The sequence below is a fragment of the Trachemys scripta genome, chromosome 7 (assembly GCF_013100865.1).
Source record: "Trachemys scripta elegans isolate TJP31775 chromosome 7, CAS_Tse_1.0, whole genome shotgun sequence".
Classification (NCBI taxonomy): Eukaryota; Metazoa; Chordata; order Testudines; family Emydidae; genus Trachemys; species Trachemys scripta.
In genome coordinates this window covers 91025801-91049541 of record NC_048304.1, presented here as the reverse complement: position 1 = coordinate 91049541, position 23741 = coordinate 91025801, and the positions used below count along the sequence as shown (strand labels likewise).

Here is a 23741-nt window from a genome sequence, read left to right as displayed (position 1 = left end):
TGATTTCCCCCTAGTATTTGGTTAGCTCTAAACTAAGGGCTGGTCCACACCAAGCCTCCAGTTCGAACTAAGATAGGCAATTTCAGCTACGTTATTCACGTAGCTGAAGTCGAAGTATATTAGTTCGAACTTAAAGGTACTTACCGTGGGTCCACACACGGCAGGCAGGCTCCCCTGTCGACTCTGCCTACTCTTCTCGCAGAGCAGGATTACCGGCGTCGACAGCGAGCACTTCCGGGATCGATTTATCGTGTCTAGACGAGACGCGATAAATCGATCCCAGAAGATAGATTGCTTACCGCCGAACCAGCGGGTAAATATAGACGTACCCTAAGGATGTTACTATAGGCCTATATTCTCTACTTCACACTTGGGATATGGAGGACAAGACATATCTGTAATACAAGGATGTTCCCGGCCAGGTTTCATGACGAGAAATCTGTATAAATGATGGAATTGCATTCCACCATTCAGTCACGCTTAATCACTACCACAGTCTCCTCACAGAATGTGTGTGTGTGTATAAGTAACATCATGTAGAGAAGAGAGATATTTCCAATACGTAATCTTGGGAAAATGTGGAAATTACGCTTTATATGGCTATAGAGCACACCTCCCCAACATTTCAAGTGGCTCAAGTGGGATGGGCTAAAGTGGGTGGTCCCAGGAAGGGGAGGTTCCAGGGAGGGATTCAGGTACTGATCCCAGAGTTGGGTGGGAGGCTGTGGAGAGGACTTGCATGTGGCTCCTGGAGCGGAGTTCAAGAGCAGCAAGACTGTTAGGCGGGCTGGGCCAAATGTGAGCAGTGTTGCAACCCCATGCACCAGCGGCCAGGTTGAAAAGCCTGGAGCAGAGAGCTGAGCCCAGCCAGTCCCATAGGAGCATGAGTTCCTCTGAAGGCACACACATTTAAAGGCAAGATTTATCCCCACATGACTAATTTAGTATTCAGAAAATTATGGAAATATAACAGAAAGTCAAATGTGTTACAGGCTGAAAAGTTAATGTATGTGTATTTGTCAAGCTTCCAAGACAAATAAAAAGGGTGGGTGAAAGAAAGGGAGATATTATAATGAAGCAGTAAGTGGGGACTGAATTCAATAAGAAGTCCATTTGGCTTACATGCTGCGGAAGCCTTCACAAACCCAGACAAATTGATTTTTCTGTGGCTTTTGCGGACTTCTGTGGCAGGAAGCTGGATATATATATAATAATATTGAATCCATCCTCAAGATACTGCAAACAATTCAGTAGTATGATTAATGCATGCTTCGTGTGCAGTTTGGCTCAAGGCGTTCCCAGGATCTCAGAAGCACATTCACAGTGGAGAACAGTGTAAATGCAGTGTCTATAAATTGGATTTGTGTTTCTGCCTGATATTTTCCATAATATTTCTAGTCATTTTGGCTAGTTATTAAAGCTATTTATCAGAGATGGGCCACCAGACTGGAACAATGAGTCCTAATGCTTTTGAATTTTGGGAAAGTTTGGATCAGGACCTAAATTTAGTGACTCCCCTCATTTCTCTAGTAGGTCAAATCAAAACTGTAGCTCCAAACACTCCCAACTTTGAGGAAGTTCTGATGCAGATCCAGATCCAAACATTTTAAGCTCAAGCCCATCTCCAAAACTTATTTAAACAAGTTTTCTCCTACCATCCTCTCTCACTTGATCCTACAGTGAAGTCATAGTACATCATTTGAAAACATGCATTCTTATGTCAGCAAACTATCATAACCCAGAGTATTATATTATGTTCCCCACAAATAGGGGACAGGAATGGATACATAGATATGTAAACAGATAGACAATATGTGCATTTCCATTCAGTAGTTTTGAATCTGAACATAGCTGCAATCCTGCTATATGTAATTAAGTAGCAAACAAAAATATATCCTCAGAAGAGCATCTCAGTACAGACCTTCACGTACCTGGAAAAGCAGGAGCTGTAGCAGGAGTCTCTGCTCCCTCTGTGGGAACGCCCAAGGTCTGAAGAGTATATTCTGCAGCATATGTCTTGGCTTCCTCAACATAAGCACTAAGCTTAGGAGGTGTGAAGGGATGTCTATGAATCAGAAATAAAACATTAGCTGTTTTTACTATTCTAAGGATCAGACACAAACTCCTCACAGACCAGGACACACCAACTCAGAGTGGCACCAGCCCCTGCCAGAAGAGATGCAAAACCTGCAGACATACCTCCTCTGCTACAATGATCAAAACCTCCCACAATGCACCTTTCAAGCTCCATGGGCCTTACACCTGCCGACCACAACATGTGATGTATCTCATCCAATGCACTAAATGCCCCCAAAACAACTATGTGGATGAAACCAAACAAGCACTATGCTCTCAAATAAATTCAAATTATAAAAGACAAAAACACTGTATCACCCATGGGTGAACACTTTTCACAAAATAATGACTACATATCTGACCTCTCAGTCTTTATCCTCAAAGGAAACCTGCACAACACCTCCAAAAGGTGAGTCTGGGAGTCTAAATTCATAACTTTAGAAGACTAAAAATCATGGACTGAACAGAGACACTGGATTTATAGCTTATTACAACCAGCTATAACCCACTTACTCTCATCACCCCTCCCCCTGCAGATGTCTTTGTTTTCCCTCTCTTTCCCCCCTATGACCGGAGCGGTGTTAAGGGTTACTAATGCTAGTCTGTTCTACCATGTATTTAGCTGTGGCGATCTGGGTATGTCTATACCGCAATTAGACACCTGGGCTTACCTGTGCCAGCTGACACAGGCTCGTGGGGCTGTTTAGTTTTGATGTAGACATTTGGGCTTAGGCCGGAGTCTGAGCACTGGGCCCCTCCCACCTTGCAGGGGCCTTAGTGCCCAGGCTCCTGCCTGAGCCCGAACGTCTATATTGCATTAAACAGCCCCTTAGCCTGAGCCCGGTGAGCCTGGGTCAGCTGGCACGGGCCAGCTCCAGGTTTTTAATTGCAATGTAGACACACTCTCAGAGTACAATTTCCAGCCCTACAGAACAGCTCTGAGTAAGCTCAAAAGCTTGTCTATCTCACCAACAGAAGCTAGTCCAATATAAGATATTACCTCAACCACCTTGACTCTTGGATATCCTGGGACCAATGGGGTTACAACAAAACTGCATCCTAATCTAAGGATGATAGTGTGACAATTCATACCCCCTGTCAAGTATTTTGCTCAAATAGAAAAATGGTGCATTATTGATATTCTGAGAGAATATGTATTTGAGAAAAACACTACTACAGAAGAAAATGACTGCCTAGGAAGGAGTCATAGTGGATCACAAGCTAAATATGAGCCAACATAATTCTGGGATGTAGTAGCAGGAGTATTGTAAGCAAGACATGAGATGTAATTCTTCCGCTCTACTCCGCACTAATTAAGCCTCAACCAGAGTATTGTGTCCTGAAATGTGGAAAGATGTGGACAAATTGGAAGAAGTCCAGAGAAGAGCAACAAAAATGATTAAAGGTCTAGAAAACATGACCTATGAGGGAAGATTGAAAAAAATGGGTTTGTTTAATCTTGAAAAGAGAAGACTGAGAGGGGACATGATAACAGTTTTAAAGGACATAAAAGGTTATTACAAGGAGGAGAGAGAAGAATTGTTGTTCTTAACCTCTGAGGATAACAAGAAGCAATGGGCTTAAATTGCAGCAAGGGCAGTTTAGGTTGGACATTAGGAGAAACTTTCTAAATGTCAGGGTGGTTAAGCACTGGAATAAATTGCTTAGGGAGGTGGTAGAATCTCCATCATTGGGGATTTTTAAGAGCAGGTTGGACAAACACCTGTCAGGGATAATACTTAGTCCTGCCTTGAGTGCAGGAGACTGGACTAGATGACCTCTTGAGGTCCCTTCCAGTTCTATGATTCTATGATTCTAAAAACACACATTTACTATTAATGTATGCACTAGTACAAAATGTTAGCAGCCTGAAGTTCACGGTTCATGCAGGGAAAAAAGCCATGTATCTTGAAAACTTGCATATTTCTGCTTATTTTTGCAAACTCCCTCAAACTGGAGGTGTAACTTTTAAATATGGCGTGGATATTTGCTAAATATGACTCATCAACAATTCGTTTTGATTACATGATGTGGTGTGATCCGGTGAAATGTATCCAAAATATTGTTATAGGTTAGCAGTGGAAATATACCCTATTTGATTCCTAGTTGGTATAATTATAGACGGGGTTAGTGGCACGGCTTATCATTAAGATTGCCCAACTCTTCCCATTGTAAGACCCTTATACTTTGTTTATACTTTGTTAAATTTTAACTATTTGGACTGAAATTTTCCAAGCTAGTTGTCTGCCTCAGACTGATTTTAATTTTTTAATTTGGAAAATTAAAAAATGGTTCAGCCATTTCCAAAAGTTGAGTTTATGGGAAAATATATTGTTTTGCTGACTGTTAAAAAATCCTGGAGATCTTTTCTTTGAAAAGCTGTAATGCCCCAATGCTTTGGAGCAGGGGCTAGAAATTTGGTAGAGGGTCATGGTGGCCTTTGCATCAGGGATCTGATTTTTGCCATCCCTGTGAAAAATCTGACAAAATTTGGCTGAGTTAAAAGCCTTTGAAAAACTGCAGTTCACATATGCTCAGTAGAGTCTTGTCAGAGCTTTGCAGCTAAGTTCACCAAAGATTCCGTGCACATTGGGAATGCTCCAGTCAGAAGATGAGCATGACTATCCCTGCGCTTGCAGCTCTGCTCTTATAAGGGCTGGACGGGGCAGGGCCAGGCTGTATTTGAGTACCAGAACTGAGAGCATGGAGCCTGTCTCTTCTGTAAAAAGAACAGGAGTACTTGTGGCACCTTAGAGACTAACAAATTTATTAGAGCATAAGCTTTCGTGGACTACAGCCCACTTCTTCGGATGCATATAGCTATATGTTAGTCTCTAAGGTGCCACAAGTACTCCTGTTCTTTTTGCGGATACAGACTAACACGGCTGCTACTCTGAAACCTGTCTCTTCTGTGTTCTCAGTGCCACCACCTCCCGCATTGGGCTCAGGCAACATGGAGGAAGAGACTTCTGGTTTTGAATGTAGGGGGCACAAGGGCTGGGCCAAGGGGGTCAGAGGGAGTAGATTGGAACAAGGAAGTGGGGGGGATGGAAACTGGGACTGGAAGCTGGCAGCAGGGGGAGAAGGATACTGGGAGTTGTGGGGAGGGAGGGTCAGATCTGACAAGGAGCTGGGGTATAGGGGGAGAACTGGCATTGACTAGACAAACAGACTGGGATAAGCAGCCAGTGGTGGGTGGACACTGAATTTGGACGAGGAACTCAGGGTCTGTGAGACAGCGAGGATAAGCAAGATATATAAGGGTAGTGTGGTGACTGGAAACCAGGGGCTGAGTATGGGGGGGCAGATTAACTATTGGGCTAGGAGGGCGGGAACTGGGACTGGCTGGACAAATGTCTGGGGAGAAGGATCTGGGGGGGAGATTGAGCCTGGAAGGAGGAAGACTACAGCTAGCTGGGCAAGGGGACTGGGACTGGTATGAGAAGCCTGAGGAGTGGAGACTGGGACTGGGTAGGTAAGGAGACTGGGATGAGTAGTAGGGTGGGGAAGAGTTGAGCCTTGGACAGGAATAAGTTGGAGGGGACAAGGCAGAAAGAGTCAAGCTTGAGGAGAATGGGCAGAAGAGTTTGAGCCTCTATAGATCGGGGAATAAAATCCAAGATTCCTGAGTCTCACCACTCCTCTGCTGTCAGCAAATACCTGTGAAACCCACTAGCAGAGTGTGTGATGAATCCTGCTCTAGTGCTGGTTCATGTAGAGGATAACAGCCCACTACTGCTATTAGCTCACGTGACAGAAGTCTGAGGTGGGTCTAAAGATTCCAAACCTGCTGATGAACCATGTGGGTATCAATGTGATGACACTTGATGGAATTTCTGTTTATTCAGTTTGCTTTTTAAAAATCCTAAGAAATTACCCAGCAAAAACTATTTAAGAAAACATTATTAAGGTTGCAAAGTCAATTACTTAAAAGTTAGGAAATTCCAGAATTAAGGTTGCCTGTGCAACTTTAATTTGTCTCCTTTATACATATGCTTTGATACAGCCTTTAATTACCTGATCATATACTATTTTTTCTACAGGACTCCTGCCTCATTTAGTAGACAGGATGGATAGTGCATACTGAATGAGTAGCTATCTAATGTTTTGTTTTATCCTCGTTGTTCAATGTAGAACTTTATCCTTCCTCTCCAAATCTAAAATTATAATAAATAGTGGCCTATGTAGTTGATTCTAGCAATGATGCTAAATAAATTGAAAATTTAAAAAGCTGATTAAAAACCATACGAAATGGAATAGTTACATACATAGTAGGATTCTGGCTGGCAAGGGCAGGAATAGTGATTTTATATAGGAATAGTTGTCTTTGGTCCTGGCCAATTGCAGAATGAAGCTGATAAACAGGTTGTCCCCAGTTATTTTTCTGGCAGATTTCTTCTAAGACCTATTAGAGAAATATGTATACCAGTTACAACCACATTTTAATGTTCTGGCCCATCTCCGGCCCTACCTGCTGCAAAAATATATTGCTTTCCATGAGTTTTCATCTGTAGATTATATGCACCAAATTCTTAGTTTATATATATATATATACACACACACACCAAGTTTTGGAGGTTGAAAGGGTCATAAAATCTAAGGATAATGTAAGCAACTTAAACGTTCAACAATCAATTAATTCATGAAGATAATTGTCACACCACTGAATCTGATGTATTTTCAGTTTAGTCCATTAACTGTTTTACTTTGATGCAGCATTGGAATAATTTCCTTTGACTTCTATTCATTACCCCATTTATGTGCTCCAGAATTCTGCATTTTTAATGTCTGTTAAAGAATTGTGACTGTATTATCCTTCACTTTTTCTCTGCTTCTTCTCCTGCTTAGTGGTGTGCAGTGAATGAATAGTGGGGGTGTATCGCTCTCCAAATTATTTGCCTAAAACCTAGTTATGTTACATTTCTGCCCAGTTTATTGCAGAGGCTACTTGCTTGCTGATGCTCCTGCTCTGTAATAGAAATTCTGGTATTGCCCTCTTCCTTTACATTGTGTGGAAACAGGGGAAGAAAAAGAGGGTTTAACTGAGAGTGGAGTTTGTTTCTTCCACAATATATTATTTCACAAAATAAATGATTGTACTCAAATGTTATCACCCTACTTTATATTCCTTCTTCCAAATCACTGAATATATAGAGTGTCCCAAATCAGTCTGAATACTGATAATTAAGAGCTCTATAAGGGGCTCACTATTCTAAACAGCTTTCTATTAATGATGCCCAAGCCAGTGGTTTGTTCAGACGTCATCCACCAATTTTATGGATATGAATCTTGATTGGCTCCTATAGGTGCCAGTTGGCTTTAGAATTAAAGGGGGAGTGCATACAGGGGAAGGCCCATATCCCCTTGGGTGCTCCGCTGCTCATCGGCCAACGAGGGAGATGTAAGGCGACTGGTTCTTGCTTCCCACAATCATTTACTTAAACCCCAGTACAGGCCTCTTGCCCCATGTTTAGCTAAACTCACCCACCCTCCTTCCTGATAGTTATATAATATAGGAACTGTGTTTTTATGTTGCTTTGGGTCTGACTAATTGCCTGTTTAAAAGTTCAGGAAGGAATTTTTCCCATTGGGTCCAAATTGGCTATGGCCTAGTGGAGTTTTTTGCCTTCCTCATAGTAACGGGAAGGCACATTCAGGTTAAATAGGTATAGGATTTAGGAATTTCATTTGAGGAAAGTTGTGAATGTTAGTTCATCGCAACTTGAAGCCAGTGTTTGGTGTGGACAGAAGGCCAAAGGGCCAGCGACCAAAAGAGCTAAAAGCCTTTTGCTGGTGGACCCCAGGTCTATGGGCAAGAGGGAGACTAGATTTGAGTTTGCAAATAGCAGTGGTACATAAGTCTGTGCAGACCCTCTTTGGTACCCTCTGTCCCCTTTGTAGGAAAGTGGGGGAAGATGAGAAGGTTCAGCAAAGCCAGCTGAATTCTTGGGGTAGGCAGTGGAGAGTCTGCTCTGAGTTATGGGTTATATAATAGGAGCTATGTAAACCCCTCACTGAACCCACATATATGCCCGTTATTGGGAGATGTGCGACAAGGTTGGTGAAAGATTAACATTGGAGAAGAGCACTAACAAAGTTGCAACCTGCTGCCTAAAAACAATTGCTGTGTCTGTCCTCATTCATTTGTGTATCTTGATCAAGTAGCTCTACCATCTACCACATTCAGTGACCTTAAAATGGAAACACACTACTACACAAAAGACTATCAGGAGTTTTCCAGTTAAATTTTCATCAAGGCTGCCTCCTCTAAACTGTTTAGTGTTGTAATGATTTGCACTTAAATTTGCTCAAAGAGCTTTACAAACACTAGTAAATTTACCTCCCTGCTCTCTTCTTAGCTGGGAAAGTATTAATTCCACTTCTTTATCAATGGGGAAATTGAGGCACAGGGCAGTAAATAGACTTCAAAAAGTCATAGAGGAAGGAAGGTCTCCTGATTCTATTATCTGATCTATCCACAAGAACATCTCTCTTCTAATGTGATAGACCTTATCTTTGTTTTATAAATGTGTGCAGGCTATTCATTCTTATAGTACTGCTCTGGACGCACAAGCTTATGTTTTTCAAGGCATCACAATCCATCCATCAAAACTGCATTAGTGATTTTTCACATTTAAAATTTTACATATGTTCAATTTCGTTTTAAAATTCTTATTTCCATAAAAAACTCAGATTTGAGTTTGCAAATGGCAGTTGTTCATAAATTGAGTAGTTAGGCAGCTACCTGATTCTCATGTATAAATGCAGCTTGTGTACAAAAGGGCAAATGTTTGTGTATGCAAGAACTTAGATTTGAAAAATTGCACATGCAGAATCTTAAATATAAAAAATTACTGGCAAAATTTTAGAAGCTGCTTTTAAAATATTTAGCCACCACCAGGGCCGGCTCCAGGCACCAGCTTACTCAGCAGGTGCTTGGGGCGGCCAGTTCGGAGAGGGGCGGCACGTCCAGCTGTTCGGCGGCAATTCGGCAGACTGTCCCTCACTCCTGCTCGGAGCAAAGGACCTCCCGCCGAATTGCCGCCGCAGATTGCGATCGCGATCGCGGCTTTTTTTTTTTTGTTTGGCTGCTTGGTGCGGCCAAAACCCTGGAGCCGGCCCTGGCCACCACAGTCCAAAGCTAGTTTATGAATAGCTGGTTAGGCCCATTTTAAGATGTCCTATCAGTCTTGAAATCCCATGTGAGACATGTACATATATATAAAAACTTAGCTGGGGAGAGGAAACAGAATTTGGAAGGGCCTCTCTGAAATGGACCTAGATTAATGAATAATATTGACCAGATTCAAAGGGGAATCTAAGCTACTGTAATTTATACCTTCTATCCTACCACCATGTGTGTGTGTGTGTGTGTGGGGGGCGGGTAGTTTAATTTATATCTGCGTATTAGTTGTTTTTCCTTCTAAACAATTTTTTTTTACTCCTTAGCCTGTCAGCTACAATACCCTAGACTCTTTTAGATTCAGTAGGCCAAATGCAGAAATGATGTGAAAGGGAGTGTAAGTTCTATATTTGGACATGGGTGTGCTCTCAGTGAGTCCGCTGCTCAACTGGTATAATTTACATACTGAAGAAAGTATGAATTACACCAGAGTAGGGTCCCAGGCTTAGATTCACTTAAACCCACCTCTGAATTTGTCCCTGTAACAACATTTTGTATGTTCCTAAGGAAACAGCTTTATCAGGAAGATTTTCATATTAAATAAATGTCGGTATCAGTTATATTTCAGGTTGTCTCTTGTATATCCTTAAAATCTTTAGAGATAATTCATTGATAACTAAGATAAGCTTCTGGGCACAGGGACACAGGATTCTCAGGAGACTCACATAGTCATACTTGTGATTGGAGAGAGAGAAGTTTTCAACCGTATTTTAGAGGCAATATGCATTCTACTACATGTTTCCTGGGCTAATTAACAGACCTCTTTTATAATGAGCAGTGTCGCTTTTAAATATCAAGGGCAACATTTTCAAAAACATCTAAGTGATTTAGAAGCATAAATACCACCATGTGAGATTAAGTGGTGCATCATGGAAGATATCCTCCAACCAGGGAGCCCAGTCTATAAAGGAGAATGAGAGCATGAGGTACCCAAACTACACCTCCTATCGGGCACTGCGGTGCTATTTTTAAATTGAAATGTTTAGGTTTTCAGGTATTCCATATTTTGATGAAATATCAGAGTTTTCTACGGAGAACAGAATTTTTTTGCAAAAAAACATTTAGTCAAAAATCCAATTCTCCACTGAAAAATAGTTTTGACAGAAAATTTGTGACCAGCCTTAGCCTGTAGGTACTACTGTGATGGTAAGTATTAATAACAATAAGTTTATATCCAATCCAGAACTTCCCCAAAATTCATGATGGTCTGAATTGAGAATTTTGCGTTGCCCAATTAAAGAGAGAGAGTGTTCACCAAGAAGGCCAGACCCTCAAAATTCCAGGGAATTTTGTTCTGATCTGGGATTCTGTTTTGAGCCTCTCTCTAATTTCAACAAGTTTGTTATCTGTGTTGAGCCCAGTCTTGCATGTCTTACCTATAAATAACGTTGTGATTTCCATAAGAGTTCTGCTTTTGTCAAGGACTAAATGATTGGATCAGTACATTAACTTTAAAAGGAGGTTTCACTGCAGTAGTCTCAGCAGTAGTCTTTCATGTTCGATTATACGGTATGCATAAAGTTCTGCCCTCAGATCTGGCATGTAATGCTCATGGAAATTATGAAAGTCAATGGGAGCTGACATGCTGAGAATTGAGTGCATCTTTAAGTTCATAATTTTTTATTCTGTTACCATATTGGAATGATTATTATAATTTGAGGCCTTTAGCTATGTAGTGTTAATATTGTGATATATTATGCTGTGGAAAGCAGAAACTTTTTTTTAATATGACCCCATTCTTTATGTTTTTCTGTTTTAATGAGTCTTTTTAATTGCTTCCTAAAATAAATGTGTTTTTTAAAAATAAAACGTATTAGTAATAATTTCTGAGCAGATATCTCTTTATTAGTGCACCTCCCAAGGATATTCTGGGGCTGAAGTGATAGTAAAAGTAACTTCAATCCAACTTGTGTAGTCTTCAAGAATAGTTGGAACAGGACCTAAAACAGCATCACCCTTCTTTAGGCATAACAATAGTAACTTGTAGTTATTTTCTGTAATGTCTCTTTCAAAGATAAAGCAGATCAGTGTGTGAACATACTTATGATCAACTATCAGCATTTTCAAAACAAGTAACCATTCAAACTGGGTCTAAATCTATTGCATTGTTCAGAAAGCATTAAAAAAAAGAATAATATGGGACTGACCAGAGCAATTTTTCCTAATTTATTGTACCTACCTGAGGAGCAAGTTTAATTCCATGTGGTTTTAAAGCGATATGGTTCATTGGGGTAAGCTCCATTCCAGGCAAAAGATCGTAGAGTTTGTCTTCTCCCCTCTTTTCTCCTTTAACCTGGTATCCACGACCCAGGCCAGTGTAAGCCAAGTATCCACGTCCTCCTAGTCCTCTAACTCCCGCAGCCCCTACAGGTACATTCATGTAAATTTCTAGGAATGTAAGAAGCATTAAACTGAATCAAATCACCGGAAAATCACCCTGATTCTTACTGTAATGGAAAAGTTAGCCCCATTCACTGATTTCTGATAAGAAGATGGGTAGGAACACTGACTGACTGAGAACTGCTGCAGATTCATACCATACTATTCACCATGAAGTAGAACTCACAAGGGGAAGGTTCTTTATTACCTTTGGAGGAAAATACAATAATACCATGAATATAGAGCTAGTATCTACACAACTGTATCATTCTGGCTTTTATAATACTTCTTGGGGGGTTTATTTATGTTTAGTGCCTGTAATTTCAGGCTGCAAACTACGAGCAGCATAGTTTCCTTAGAAAATTCATTGCAGATTAGAAGATATGGTGAACCAGGAAACTCTAATCGATTACAGTATATAACTAATTATTCCTATGGTATCACTTCTCTATTGGATTATTAATAATTTAATCAATATAAACCAGATCTCTACCCCATCATCTTTTAAATTGTTTTCCTAATGTGCCTTGAGATGCTTTAGTTAGAAGGAATGTCATAGTTGTTTCTGACTGACTTTCCCATCTTCTCTGCTCTGTTCAGTCAACATGAGGCTTAACTTTCCATTGAATTCATGCACAGATTACTTTTGATTTTTTGCCATGTTTCTAACCTGATTTACAGTTGAAGAGTAAAGGGACAATGAAAAATTAGATTGATTACTGCCCATTGATATAATTTAAAATTTTTAATGAACTTGGAATACATAGATTTCCCCCCCTTCTTTGAACTAATGACCATTTTCTCACATTACAACTGGTTCCTTTCAGAAGGATTGTTTGGGAATTTAGGAGATTAACAAGTGAGAGCATACTAAGGAAAAGTGAACTGAGTGATTTGGGAGTTTTGACACATTTTCCTAATGTAATTTTAGATTTATATATGCACAGTAAAGCTAAAGCATGGGCAGCAGCAGTGCAAATTTCCCAAACCATACCATCGAGCCAATGTGTCTTGATTTTTCTCTGAAGGGATCATTTATAGGGGGTTAGAGATTAGGTTAGTTAATTCAGTCTTAGTCAACTCTACTGAGGACTTCAGACTGAGAACTGTGTTCTTTAGGACATCTTTCTATCTGGAAATGGGTTGAGAACACCATCTGATTTCACTTAGGACATCAATCTGCTGTCAGTTGTTAATGATCTCAGTCACTACTAGAAATGAGTGAGAAGATCTGGATTTTGAACACCCCAAAATTTAATTAAGCCCATTATAAAGTAAGTGGGCATATGTAACATTCACACCTTAGTTTTGGAAATGTTTTGGACCTAAGGTTTCATTCAGGCTCCTCTCTAGTCACTGCAAATCTGCACCAGTAATTTCAAAATTAAGTTTACCAATCCCTTATACTATCCATTCCGACAGGAAACAAAACACAAAACAAACCAAAAACTCTGCTAAGAAGCATGACCTTTTATCATGTTAAATAGTTAATGTTTTGCAGGGCCGGCTCTGGCTTTCTGGCCGCCCCAAGCAAAAAACAAAACAAAACCGTGGCGGCCAGAACAGCAAAGCAAAAAAAAGAAAAAACCTGCGGAGTGGCCGGAGCCAGGGTGCAGGGGGACTCCATGCCCTGCAGATGTGCCCCGGCTAGCGGGGGGAGGAAGTGGAGGGAGAAAGAGAAGGGGACGGCCAGGACTTCAGCGGGGCGCTACCACACGGCCCCTTCCGCTCCGGTCGGCTGGGAGGGAAGGACGCGGGCTGCCCTGCCTGGTTTGCTGCAGGCGCTCCCGTCCTCCACGCCGCTGCCCCCTACAGGGTGGCCGGAGTGGAACAACAACGACAAAAAAAAAAAAAAAAAAAAAAAAAGCGGCCGTGCCGCCCTAGGATTGGGCGGAATGCCGCCTTCTACAAGCTGCCGCCCCAAGCACCAGCTTGCTCGGCTGATGCCTGGAGCCGGCCTGATGTTTTGTCTACACTGTGATAGATCAAAATTGGAACTATATATCCAAATCTGTGGTGGTGAGACATAATAGGACACCAGACTGAACTACCAACCATTTGATTGTTGCAAAATTAAAACCCAACCAACAAGATAGTGCAACAAAACCACCCCCAGTTTTGATCTCTGTAGTCAACATACTTGAAAAGATACTTAATGTCGACAGTATAACCTACTGGTGCTTTTGGCCACTTCTTGGAGCACAGTGTGAAGCACTTTCTTGTTTTCATCTCTGTTTTGGAGGTTCATTTTTCATTCCCTGTAACGATGCTGTACTGCTGCTTAGAGCCCCAGAATGACTAGGGTAATGGCCTGGCTAGAAAATGTCCTGGTTGTGGGAAGATAAGAGTCAATACACAGAGCATTGGATCTCCTGGGACTGGTTAGTTTTCCTGAATCTCAGCCTTGAGCCATTAAAAGGAGGAGAAAATCAACTGCTAGGCTTCTGGGACTGAATCAACAGCCAGCTGTGGGCAAGGAGTTCTGTTTTGAGTGGAAAACTCTTGTTTTGTTTGTTTTTTCCCTCCTGGGACAAAATGGAGGAATTTTGGTTTGTTTATTTTGGAGCAAGAGACTGTTAAAAGACTTTCGGCTTTCTCCTGGGCTGATGAGGGAGTGTATATATATATGTATGTATGTTTGCTTAGCCTGCCTGAGGGTTCTCATCCCCTTTTAAAGGAGAGGTTCCAAAGACTGTGGCTATTTTCTAGTGTATGAAGGCTTTCAGTCGCTTTCTTAAAAGGATGCGTGACCTGAGGCTATGCAGAATTATAGAATGCTGGGCTATATGCATAGGTCTGTCCCAGTGAATGGAGATTGTGGTAGGTGTAAAAAAGAGGAAGTAGCTGAGAAAAGCAGGAAATTTGAGAGACTATTGTGTGTGCCAGGAAGATTATTGAATGTTTCAGTGCTAGCAATTGGAACTCCTAAGAACGGTGGGCTGGAGTTTCTTCATAGTGAGGAACCATTGGACAATGACCTTGGGACACTCCTCAGATCATTAAAGACTCAGGAGCAGCCCCAACTTACAGTCCTCTCTGAAGTGCCTGAGTGATGGGGGTATGCTTCAACTCATATAATCCGAGGTGGTTTATGCTAATTTCTCCATTTAGTTAAAACTGGTGTATGCCTCAAGTTTTTAAAAACTTTTTAGCGGAACCAGCTTTAATGTGATGCATGGATGCACAGCTTTAATGTGGTGCATAGATATTTGATTTCATAAATTTACCTCCTACTCTAGCTATGAAGCTATTTCAAAGATAGATTTCTGGATTGCCATAGACATAGCCGCTGGAGTTACCTCTAATAGATGGAGGTCGGATAATGCCCCTACTGCTGAGGTCACCCTTGGTGGCAGGGAAATGAAGGTTAGGAATAGCTGCGTAGGCCTGAGGTGCATAGAAGACTGGAGCTCCAAGGTAGGTTGTGGCAGGATCATACACATGTCCAAATGTGTAAGTGTATTCTCCTTGTAGCACGGTACCTCGTCCCCCTGTGCCTCTGGTGTGTCTAACGTAACTGTCTTTGTCTACTGGTTTTGCTAATGTCACTTCGATAGGGGAACCATCCAGCACCTTTAAAACAAGGAGAAATGCATGGAAAAATGCAAGGGAAGCACAAATGCAGTACAATGTCCAACATCATAATGACTGTTTTGTAGAAGCCCAGCCAAGTTCTGCATTTTGCTAACCACAGCTACTTAGGTGGGGTGGCTGAAAGAGTTTGAGAATCTTCTGCAGTGAGGCCATGTTCCCAGGGGCAGAAAGGCAAGATGGCCCCTGCCTGCTGTTGCAAAATGTGTGAACCATGGCAGTCTGCTCGTCTTCTGCCTGCAGCTGCTATGAGGTTAGAGGAACTTGGGCTATGTCTGCGCTTGGAGCTAGAGTGTGTGATTCCCAGCTCCAAGTGACATACTCATGCTAGTTCCCAAGGAGCTACTGCACTAAAAATAGTGCACTGCAGCTCAGGCAGTGGTGAGCGGCAGTGTGGGCTAGCTGTCCCAGGCACAAACCTTCCTGGACCTCGTGGGTGGGTACTCAAGATGCTGGCCTGTGCCACTGCTGCCTGTGCTACCATGGCTACACCACTGTTTTTAGCTCTCTGAGAGCTAGCACAAGTATTCTTATTTGAATCAGAACCCCAGCTCCAAGTGTAGACATAGCCTTAGAGACCCTCCTCTTCTGCCCACAGTAATGTGTAAATTCAATCAACCGCTCATTTTAAAAGTGCACTTTCTGAGAAGGTTCAAAATTAGGTGAGGTCTGTTTGCCCCTTCTCTAACCCAAACATTACCATTTATATTAACCTGAAAACAATAATGAGCACATGAAAATGGAAGCCAGTTTTCCTTGTGATGTTAATTGTAAGTACCCCATCTTCAGTGTTGATTCCAACAGGTGATGCAAAACATGTATTAATGGGCTTCATGCAATTTTTCAGTGAGGTACTGTAGTGCAGCATCCTTCAATGGAAAAGTAACTGCATTACCTATTTTCCCAAGACAGATGTTCAAGATAGTGAGTGCACACCTCAGAACATGTGGAGTATATTTGTACATGCACAAGGTGGCTTTATATAGCTTTATTCAGCTTCTAGATTGAAAAGCACTGCAATTACAAGAAAAATAGTCTCTCTGAAGGGAGTTTTTGAGCTGTATTATACCTGATCAATGACTGTTTGTTTTACCAGAGGCAAATGGATTTATTTTCTTAGCAAGCATGTATTCAGTTGCAATGCAGAGTCTATAGAGGGTGTGGATTAAATATCCCATATCTTTGAATGCATGGATCCTGAATTTCCTCTCTTGCTGTCATGTTCTCAGCACAGGAATATATTTTTAATATGTGTGTAACTCCTATTAATGTAATTTGGGGTTATGTTAATACACTTTTTTAAACTACACTCATCAGCGCAGGGGTTATTCCTATTTGTTTGGAAAGGATTTGGCACATTTGAAGTGATTCCTCAGTAGAATCAGGAATAAAAGAAGGATGAATAACACCCCATGATAAATATGTAATACTATTATATAATATTATACACAATATTTGCAACATATGAAAATAATAAAATAGTTAATAACTCTTAAGACCTGGTTATTGCATTATAATTTCAAAATTGTCTATGGCATTAAAATTGGCTAAAGTCTGGGAAAAAACAGCTTTTACAGATCTTTGAATTCTGAACAGCTGTTTTAGTTTGACCATTGCACATTGCCTTCTTTTTTGTTGACACATAAGGAAAGGGTATTCAAAGTGCTAGCATGAGATTTTGTGACCTGTTATTCAGTATTAGTCATTTGTTCACTATTCTGTTTCTTGCATCGAGTCAGAACAGAACACTACTATGTGATTTAGGTGACAGTTTCCCATTATGCAGATAAATAGTAAATAGTCAAAATGAATAGTTTGTGAACACCCAAAAGGCTGAAACTTGATTACATAAATTGCAAACAATTACAAAAAAGCAAATACAGTTGTATGACACCAATATACTATGAATGCTACTAGTCCAGCGTTACCTTCCCATTTAAGGCTTTCATAGCTTCAACTGCATCGTCTCTGTTATTAAAGTGTACAAATGCATAGTCTCTGATTTTCTTTATTCTTTCAACTGCACCTACAAAAATGTTGGGATATTAGTTCTGCAACTGTCTTTTCAAAGGAATACAGATTTGAATTAACATTCTGGGTTGTGTTTTTAGCACTCAGTTTTATAAACCAAAGTTCTGATCTGCAGACACTTATGCATGTGAGTATCTCACTGAACTTAGTAAGATTACTTGTGTGTAAAGCTAAGCTTGTGCATAAATGATTGTAGCGTCATGATCAAAATGAGTAATTACTGAACCTGTCATGCTATAGTTTTAATTTGGTCTGATTACCCAACTCAGAATGTTACACTTCTCAGAGTTTAAAAGTTTGAATGAACTAAGTTAGCTAAGTATTCTACAGACCTGGTATTGCCAAATACTTTTTAAAACTACATTGGTTTAGTTTTTCATTTATCAAAAGCGACAAAGAGTCCTGTGGCACTTTATAGACTAACAAATCTTTTGGAGCCAGGACCGGCTCCAGGCACCAGCTTCTCAAGCAGGTGCTTGGGGCGGCTGCTCCAGAGAGGGGCAGCACGTCCAGGTATTCGGCGGCAATTCGGCGGACGGTCCCTCACTCCCGCTCAGAGCAAAGGACCTCCTGCCAAATTGCCGCCGCAGATCGCGATCGCGGCTTTTTTTTTTTTTTTTTTTTTTGGCTGCTTGAGGTGGCCAAAACCCTGGAGCCGGCCCTGTTTGGAGCATAAGCTTTCGTGGGTGAATACTCACTTTGTCAGATGCATGTAGTGGAAATTTCCAGAGGCAGGTATAAATATGCCTGCATATGTATTTCCACTACATGCATATTTATTTCCACTAAAACGTCTGTTAGTCTATAAGGTGCCACAGGACTCTGTCGCTTTTTACACATCCAGACTAACACGGCTACTCCTCTGATACTTTTTCATTTATGGTTACTGAAAAGTACAGTTAATTTAACAGAAAAAGTAAACCTAAATATATGTGATATTAATACACTAAAGTAAGAGTAACCCTTTTTAACTAACAAGTCAAGGCTCCTTTGCAGGCCTATTTTCAGATATATGATCAGCTAGATCAGACTTGGTAAAAATCAGGGCTGAGAAGGAAACCATGGGCAGTAAATGGAAATAGAGCAACAACCTTTACAGAGTGCAATAGAATCATGATCTTAGCTTTTAAGTGAATCTCTTGAGTATTCTAGAACCAGATATATGAAAAATTAAAAAAAATTACAGTGAGAAAGTGTATTCAAGTGTATTTCAACTCAGTGGAATTTTTATGTCTGGTAGTCTCCACTACAATGGCTGAATGCAACAGTCAGCTGGTTATGTAATATATTCTTGAATTATGTCAGATTCCATAGAACATTCACATTCTGTTTGCTTAAAATGTCATTTGGAGTCATATGCTTGCATGATGGATTCAGATTTCTTCTAGGTAAGTGTGAAACAAATTCCCTTTGGTTTTGTTTATTTCTTGCAGCTTGTTCTGACTTTTACATCCATGCAGCCTCAGCACAGCCAGCAAGTTTAGAAGCACTAGTTTCCTTTTACAATAATTTGTCTCTTTCTCACTTTGTATCAGAGCCTTTTCCTGTTTCCCCACTGGCTACATTGGAGGTGATGTGTGTGTCAGCACACATTATAAAGTCAACGAACAGGTTTGTCACCTGTCCTGAAGAATGCAAGGCAGTCCTGATTTCTGAATATTTGTTCTACCTTCTNAGGATAGCTATTATGATGGTGATTTTTAAAGAAGGATCATGAGGAGACTCTAGCAATTAAAGGCCTGTAAGTCTAACTTCAGTATCAGGCAAACTGATTGAAACTATATTAAAGAACAGAATTCTCAGACACATAGACGAATACAATTTGTTGGGGAAGAGTCAATATGGCTTTTGGAAAGGGAAATCATGCCTCACCAATCTATTAGAATTCTTTGAGGTGGGAGGGTCAACAAACATGTGGATAAATGTGATCCAGTCAATATAGCGTACTTGGACTTTTAGAAAGTCGTAAGCAAAATAAGTAATCATGGGATAAGAGGGAAGATCCTCTCATGGATCAGTAACTGACAGGAAAAGACAGGAGACAGGGTAAGAATAAATACTCAGTTTTAAGAATGGGGAGACAAGTAGGTAGTGGTGTCCCCCAGTAATCGTACTGGGACCAGTGCTGTGCAACATATTCATAAATGATCTTGGAAAAAGAGGTAAACAGTGAAGGGCAAAACGTGCAGACAATACTAAATAATGCAAAATAGTTAAGTCAAAAGCAGACTGGAAAGAGCTACAAAAGGATTTTACTAAGGCTGTCAAGGGTTTAAAAAAAGTAATCGCTATTAATCGCACGATCAATCGCACTGTTAAACAATAATAGAATAACATTTATTTAAATAGTTTGGGATATTTGCTACATTTTCAAATATATTTATTTCACTTACAACACAGAATACAAAGTGTTCAGTGCTCACTTTATATTTTGATTACAAATATTTGCACTGTAAAAAACAAAAGAAATAGTATTTTTCAATTAACCTAATACAAGTATTGTAGTGCAATCTCTTTATCATGAAAGTTGAACTTACAAATGTAGAATTATGTACAAAAATAACTGCATCCAAAAGTAAAACAATGTAAAACTTTAGAGCATATAAGTCCGCTCAGTCCTACGTCTTGTTCAGCCAATTGCTCAGACAAACAAGTTTGTTTACATTTGCAGAAGATAATGCTGCCCACTTCTTGTTTACAATATCACCTGAAAGTAAGAATAGGCATTCGCATGGCACTGTTGTAGCCGGCATCGTAAGATATTTATGTGCCAGATGCGCTAAAGATTCATATGTCCCTTCATGCTTCAACTACCATTTCAGAGGATATGTGTCCATGCTGATAATGGGTTCTGCTCAATAACAACCCAAAGCAGTGCAGACCAACTCATGTTCATTTTCATCATCTGAGTCAGATGCCACCAGCAGATGGTTGATTTTCTTTTTTGGTGATTTGGGTTCTGTAGTTTCCTCATCAGAATGTTGCTCTTTTTAGACTTCTGAAAGCATGCTTCACACCTCATTTCTCTCGGATTTTGGACGACACTTCAGATTCTTAAACCTTGGGTCGAGTGCTGTAGCTATATTTAGAAATCTCACATTGGTACCTTCTCTGCATTTTGTCAAATCTGCAGTGAAAGTGTTTTTAAAATGAACATGTGCTGGGTCATCATCTGAGAGTGCTATATGAAATATATGGCAGAATGTGAGTAAAACAGAGTAGGAGACATACCATTCTCCCCCAAGGAGTTCAGCAACAAATGTAATTAATGCATTAATTTTTTAATGAGCAACATCAGCATGGAAGCATGTCCTCTGGAATGGTGGCCAAAGCATGAAGGAGCATATGAATCTTTAGTACATCTGGCACGTAAATACCTTGCAATGCTGGCTACAAAAGTGGCTTACAACACCTGTTCTCACTTTCAGGTGACATTGTAAATAAGAAGCGGGCAGCATTATCTCCCGTAAATGTAAACAAACGTGTTTGTCTTAACGATTGGCTGAACAAGAAGTAGTACTGAGAGAGCCTAAAAGTCCAAAAATTTTACATTGTTTTGTTTTTGAGTGCAGTTATGTAACAACAACAAAAATCTACATTTGTAAGTTTCACTTTGACCATAAAGAGATTGCACTACATTACTTATACGCGGTGAATTGAAAAATACTATTTTTTTTTGTTTGCCATTTTTACAGTGCAAATATTTGTAATAAAAATAACAATATAAAGTGAGCACTGTCAACTTTGTATTCTGTGTTGTAGTCGAAATCAATATATTTGAAAATTTAGAAAAACATCCAAAATATTTAATAAATTTCAATTGGTATTCTATTGTTTAATGGTGCAATTAAAACTGCAATAAATCACGATTAACTCAAAAAAATGAATCCTGTGAGTTAACTGCGATCAATTGACAGCCCAAGATTTTTTACTAAACTGGGTGACTGGACGACAAAATGGCAGATGAAATTCAATTTTTGATAAATGCAAAGTAATGCACACTGGAAAACATAATCCCAAGTATACATACAAAATTAGCTGTTACCACTCAAGAAAAAGGTCTTGGATTCAATAAAGCTAACAATGTTAGGAACAATTAGAAAAGGGATAGATAATAGAGAAAAGATAATAATTTCACTGTATGAATCCATGGTATGCTCGCATCTTGAAAACTGCATGCAATTCTGGTCACCCCATCTCAAAAAAAAAAAAGTATTAGAATTGGAAAAGGTACAGAGAAGGTTGACAAAATTGAGTAAGGGCTTGGAACAGCTTCCGAATGAGGAGGTTTAAAAAGACTGGGACTTTTCTGCTCAGAAAAGAGACATCTAAGAGGGGATATGATAGAGGTCTATGAAATCATGAATGAGGCAGAGAAAGTGAATAAGGAAGTGTTCTTTATTCCTTCGCATAAGACAAAAACCAAGGGTCACCCAATGAAATTAATAGGCAGTATGGTCAAAACAAACAAAAGGAAGTACTATTTACACAAGGCACAGTACACCTGTGGAACTCATTGCCAGGGGATGTTGTGAAGGCCAAAACTATAATGGGGTTCAAAAAGAACTAGATAGGTTCATGGAGGATAGGTTCATCAATGGCTATTAGCCAAGATGGTCAGGGATGCAACCCCGTGCTCTGGGTGTCCCTAGCCCCTGATTGCCAGAAGTTGGGAATGGACCACTTAATGATAGCCTGTTCTCGTTCCCTCTGAAGCATCTGGCATTATCCACAGTCAGAAGACAGGATACTGTGATAAATGGACCATTGGTCTGACCCACTATGGCCATTCTTATGTAGTGATAAGAGATGTTTTAATATTGGGCAAAATTTTCTGATGGCTGAAATTGAAGGCCACATAATTATGCTAATAAGGAATTTGACTGAGGGAGGTCTTTCATTATTAAATAATAAATGTGAGAACAGGGACATGGGGAAGGAGTCGTCTGATTCTTCTGGATCTGGAATTTGATGTATAATATTGCATTAATTCAACATACTGTAGTAGAGGTTTATGATATTTAGACTCTATGCTTTTTATTTCCTGAAGTACCTTTCTGACAGGAAAGGAAGGCCATGTGATCCTAGAAGTATACCGAATTGCATTGTTTCATGTGTGACGGGGTGAGGCCAGACAGCTATAGAAGAGTGATTTTTCTTTTTTGTGAAAAACTGATCTTTATTTTCCAGAAATATACAAAATTATTCTCTCATTTCTCCATCTTTTTCTTCTTTTTCTACTCCTCTGATGTACAGGACGTGGTTACATCTCATCAAAACTTCACCAAGGTGTCCTGACAATACACCATCTATGTATTTGTCTGTGTTTTCAAGCTGCATGTTCATGTAGCTGTTGACAGATACCAGGTAGCCCTTGTACTCCATTCCCCACTTCAGCTTCACCATCACCGGCTTCCCTGTCAGCCCATTCAGGAAGGGGTTGGGGTTCAGAGGCAAGCTCATGGTAACACGGTCTGGCACAACAGTAAAAACAAAAATTACTCGCCAGGCCTTCCATGCCCCAGAGGTTTGAGGAGAAGAGACCCCGCCAGAGGATAGAGATTGAACTGGGTGCCTGGCCTGCTGCCACTATACCCGGAGGAGTTACCAGAGACTAAGAGGCTCCCCTCCCCCTCCCCTTCCCAGACAATGTGGGGGCAATAAACCCAGGGGTGTGGGGAAATTCCTAGGGAGAATGGAATCCCCCAGCCCGCTGCTACGGGGAAGTGCGGAACCCACCGAGGCAGAGAAGGAGCTCTGCCACACATGAGTATTAAAGTATAAGCAGGATCTGAATGAGCTCTCCCGTGCCATCTAGTGATGAGCTGGGGGGAAAAGACTTTAGGAACAGACTGTAATTGCATAAACACACCTATTCTGCCTAGGTATTCAACAGGTGGAGCTGCTTTGCCAAAGTGATCAATTTTGGCTGGTGCTGGGTTACAAACCAATTTAGTATTGAGTGCAAGGGTAATGAAATGTTACCCTGACTGTATGAGTAAAGGGCAGCAGAACTGTACTTAGCCTGCGTTGACTGAGGGGGTCACCCTAAACTGAATCTCAGTTGCAAAGCAGGGGGGAAGAGGTCAAATCCCAGTGAAGGAGAGAGAGAGTGGGGACAGGTGTTGCTACCTGGTGGCTTGGGCTCTGCCTAAGTCTTAGGCACAATTTGCTCCTCTTTTCTCCACTGTTGAAAGACCGAGCTGATTAAATTCAATAGAGAGTCCTTGTTTTGCTCAGTGATCACTAGCGCTGAAATCACTGGTAACCAGGTGCTGAGCCTTAGACATGGTGTGGGACTATGTTGCAGTGAAGGAGCCCGCACTAGCAGTGAGGTTCTTCACTACCTGCTGAAATCACTGAGAGCTGGGGAAAGTGGTGGAACCTCAGAACGTGATGTTGCAGTAGAGACACAGCAGCCAGCAGTGGCAAAGAGCATCAGCAGAGGGGCAGTGTCCGTGGCTTGTGGCGGCAGAGTGAA

The 23741-nt window shown here is 40.7% G+C and overlaps 1 protein-coding gene and 1 pseudogene across 1 annotated transcript in view; both read right to left on the bottom strand.

Moving 5' to 3' along the window:
- The window catches only part of A1CF (APOBEC1 complementation factor), a 28649-nt gene extending 6311 nt beyond the window's left edge, over positions 1 to 22338 (bottom strand). The window contains exons 1-6 of the mRNA XM_034776857.1: positions 22314 to 22338; positions 17158 to 17255; positions 14938 to 15211; positions 11439 to 11647; positions 6345 to 6481; positions 1932 to 2065 (exon numbers count right to left, since the gene is read on the bottom strand). Coding sequence (XP_034632748.1) covers positions 1932 to 2065; positions 6345 to 6481; positions 11439 to 11647; positions 14938 to 15211; positions 17158 to 17255; positions 22314 to 22338 — 877 coding nt within the window. The remainder of the gene's footprint in view (positions 1 to 1931; positions 2066 to 6344; positions 6482 to 11438; positions 11648 to 14937; positions 15212 to 17157; positions 17256 to 22313) is intronic.
- Positions 22339 to 22424: 86 nt separating this feature from the next.
- Positions 22425 to 22778, bottom strand: LOC117880991 (annotated as a pseudogene).
- Positions 22779 to 23741: the final 963 nt, after the last annotated feature.